The 3,966-nt window shown below is 30.2% G+C and overlaps 1 protein-coding gene across 1 annotated transcript in view; it reads left to right on the top strand.

The window, feature by feature from the left end:
• The first annotated feature begins 3,336 nt into the window (after positions 1 to 3,336).
• Positions 3,337 to 3,966, top strand: part of LOC111698779 (acetyl-CoA carboxylase-like) — a 5,485-nt gene continuing 4,855 nt past the window's right edge. Inside the window, exon 1 of the mRNA XM_023469208.1 lies at positions 3,337 to 3,399. Within this exon, the coding sequence (XP_023324976.1) occupies positions 3,379 to 3,399 (21 nt within the window). The 5' untranslated portion in view covers positions 3,337 to 3,378. The remainder of the gene's footprint in view (positions 3,400 to 3,966) is intronic.

Genomic DNA, 3,966 nt, shown 5'->3' with positions numbered 1-3,966 from the left:
TTATTTGTATGGGTGAGCTTGTGCCCACAACCCTTATCCAAAAATAAATTATTAAAGTTAAAAAACATATATAAGTTGTGGGTCTGTCCTAGAGAACGATTTTTGGACCCCTCCCCCTCCTATAAATTTTGTACATGACCATTTTTTTCATCAAATTTATCCATATTTATTTTTTATTATTTTAGGGTTAGGTTAGGTTAAGNAAAACTGTTGAAAATCATGTACCAAATTGATAAGAGGGGGGGGGGGGGTCCAAAAATCGCTCTCTAGAAAATTACCAAAGTTGTCCAAATGAAACTTACTTCAGCTTTCTCAAAAATGTGTAATTAAGATAAGGTAATTTCGGTTTAACTATTAATAACACTAATAAATATTGGTTCCCAGTTCTAAACGTTTTCGGGCAGAAATTTCAATTTTTTATTATCAAGAAGGCTCAATCCTAGTTTTAGATAATTTAAAAAGACGAGATATAGAGAAAACTTTAGTTCATTGATTATATTACTCATTCATGCCAAAAATTATAGTGTTATACAGTGAATCCCAGATATGAATACATAGCGAGAGTTTTGTATAATTTCGTATTCTCAACCTATTAAAGACCAAATGGCGAGGAAAAAAATTAATAACCCTGAAATATGAATTCAATTAATATACTATTGAAATCATTTTTCCCCGGCATTTGATTTTAAATATGTAATACGACATTATAAAAAACATTTGCTATGTATTCAGGTAATTTCTTAATAAACAGAGTAAATATGCATTTAAAAGCAGGGTTGAATATAGGCTAAATATTATGAAAGTTAATAAAAGTACTTCATATCTTCATATTGTTGATCTGGTGATTATGCTTGAATTCAGTTCAGATTTCTTAACATACGATTTTTAGACCCCCTCTCCCCCTCCTATCAATTTTGTACATGGATCTCATATGTAACACAAGGATATAATAGGTCATGTGGCCGCAGCGCCCGGCCCCCTTGCCTGTCCTAGCCGCATTGCTTGGCCCCATAGTCTGTCCTAGCTTCAGCGCTCGGCCCCCGCAGCGCTTGGCCTAGAAATTGTCCTAACCTAGCCTGAAATAATAAAAAAAAATCTTGCTGAAAATGAAAATAAGTGTCATGTACAAAGTTTTATTACATAAATCTTTATTGGTTCTCAGCTATACAACGAAAAAATAACGGTAAAATAAAATCATAGAGTTTTGCTTAAAGTAAATTATTTATATATCAGAAAATGTATTTGTATTTGATGTTAAAAAAGACACATTTAAAAAGAATTCTTGTTAAATTCGGCGAAAACAGAAAAGGACATTTGAACAAAAATGAAGTGATCAGCATAAGCGTACATTGGGGAAAGTTGTAAGCGAGGTAGTTTAAATTTCTGAGATCTGGAGACAAAATGTGAAAGAAGCACATTCAAATAGGACTTTTTCATGTATAAATAAGTCATTTACAAAATGGATAGGAGGGGGAGGGGGCCAAAAATCGTTTACTAGGACGGACCTTGTATTCATTTATCTGGGATTCACTGTTGGTAGTTTTATGAAATGTTTGTGTACTTTCTTGATGCTATGACAATTTTTCTTGATATAAAGCCTTTGAACAAAGCAGACGTAGTTGCACAAGGTGGTCTAAACTTAGAATACTGTACCCCAGGTCAGATTCAGTTTTAAGAAACCGACCAGCAAGAAAGTTTAAAGTTATTTGGTTTGATTTAAGTAAGCTACAGGCTTGTGCCTTAATTTCTCTCTGTGAAGTTTGAAGCTTTGTATCTAAAGTTTGTCAATATTACTTGAATCAAAGTCCAATAATATATCTTTTGGCATAGTGTACCTCCAAAATCAATAGTTAAGTCAAAATTTCTAAAATTTTATGGAATAAATCCGGAAACCAGTGGATAGGATCTGGTGAATTTACATCTAGGGGGCAAAATATCAACCAAAAACTGTTCAAAAAAAGGTGTTAATCGTAAACCTAAATCAAAATGGTTCTTCAAGTTTGAGCGAGTTAAAAACTAATTTGAAATTTCTTCTTTTGTTAAAAAAAAATCAGTAAATCTTTTTGAAATGTTCATGGCTAGGATCCGGATTTCGAATCAGATCTATTTTTTTCTGGGCGGATAAGGGATTTGAATCTGCATCATAATATACTGTCAAAAACCAATGATAATTTATAGCACTGTATTATAACAGCTAATTTAACATCACAGCACAATAGTGAAATTGACCATAAAATGAACATTGGTGATAAAGTACACACAAATTTCATGAAAACACTAAACAGATTAACATGAATTTTTAAACTGATCAGGACATAGATTTTACTTATTTTTTTTTGTTTTGGTTTTAACAAATTTTATCACAAAATTGTATAAATAATCATATGATAGCAGCTTCGCATTTTTCTTCTGCCCTTTATCCTTTATCCATCTATATTAAAAATGTCCTTTCCTTGAAATATATTTATCTATGAATATTTGTTATTTCCATGAAGAATCTTTATCTTTAAATGTCCTATCTAGGCATATGATCGTTCTATGAATGTCCTACCCATGAAATAACTAAATGCAGGGGCCCATATAATTCCATCCAATACGATCCCAAATGTTGATTGATTAAATTAACCATGCTGTTAAGTTATTTCAAACAATTAGAAAACTACTGCAAGTGTTTATTTTCTGTATATCTTAATTTTACTCTTATATTGATTACTGATATTTATATCTTTAACAACCCCAAATGCAGTACACATTTTTGAAGTGTAGTAATCGGACTCAAAGTGTATTTTCATGCCCCTAAATGTACTTTTCACCCCGATCTTATTTTGCATCAGAAATGGAATTATATGGACTCCTGTCTTAATCTACTAATTATCTGTCTATGCAATCTACTATTTATTGAATATCTTTACCTTTGAATAAAGTATCAATTAAATATCTTCATCCATGAATTAAATATCTTCATCCATGAATTAAATATCTTCATCCATCAATTAAATATCTTCATCCATCAATTAAATATCTTCATCCATGAATTTCCTATTATCGATGAAATATTTTTGTATCCTATGAATGTCCTGTCTATGAAATGTATGAAATTACTTGATATTTTACATAAAGAATCTGTTACAGTTTATATGGATAAAGTTAATAAGATATGTGTCCACATAGTAATAAAAAAATATGAAAATTTCACATATTTGTTCCATCATCATTCATCACGGTAAAAATAAAATAGAAATTTTATTAAAATAAAATCCATGTTATATTGATTTTTAGTCCATTGCCATCCCCGCCCCTTGTGATTTGATTTGATTTTGAGTGTTTGTTTTCCAGACTACTGAATTCTAAGATGTTAGTATCTCTTGGAGATCTTCAATGAGAATGGCAGAATTAAAGGTAGGACTTTAATCAGGATGAAAGTACATGCATAAATGCATAAGTTAACCTTTTTAAATTTTTACACATTTTTCTAAAACATTTTAGTGCAAAAATTGAAGTTCATTTTAGAAAAGCGATTTGAAGGACTTCAATTTAATATGAAAATTTTTTAGTTTGTTAATTGTAAAGAGAGAGAGGTAGGTAGTACGTAGTCATGATTTATAAATTACGCTTTTGTGTATTAAATTTTGTATTTCTCTGAACGATGATACAAAAATAGAATCGAAAGTTTATCTAAAATAGAAGTGAAAAAGCAGGATATTTATTTCATACCCTCAAAGAAATGTTGTGAAATTAATCTGTAAAAATATCAAATTAAATATATACCGGTTCATGCAATTATAATGAAAAAAAAAATACTTTAATTAAATAATTATAAAAATCTATTTTCAGGGAAGTCTAAAATTAAGAGAAAAATGTTACTTGGTGACTTGTCTAAATAACAGATTTTTGACACTCTATTTTTTGTTCTTTTTATTTACAGTACTCAGACGCAGGGGCGGATATAAGGATTCTGTAGGGGGG

The sequence above is a fragment of the Eurytemora carolleeae genome, unplaced genomic scaffold (assembly GCF_000591075.1).
Source record: "Eurytemora carolleeae unplaced genomic scaffold, Eaff_2.0 scaffold109, whole genome shotgun sequence".
NCBI lineage: Eukaryota > Metazoa > Arthropoda > Copepoda > Calanoida > Temoridae > Eurytemora > Eurytemora carolleeae.
This window is presented reverse-complemented; position numbering and strand designations above follow the sequence as displayed.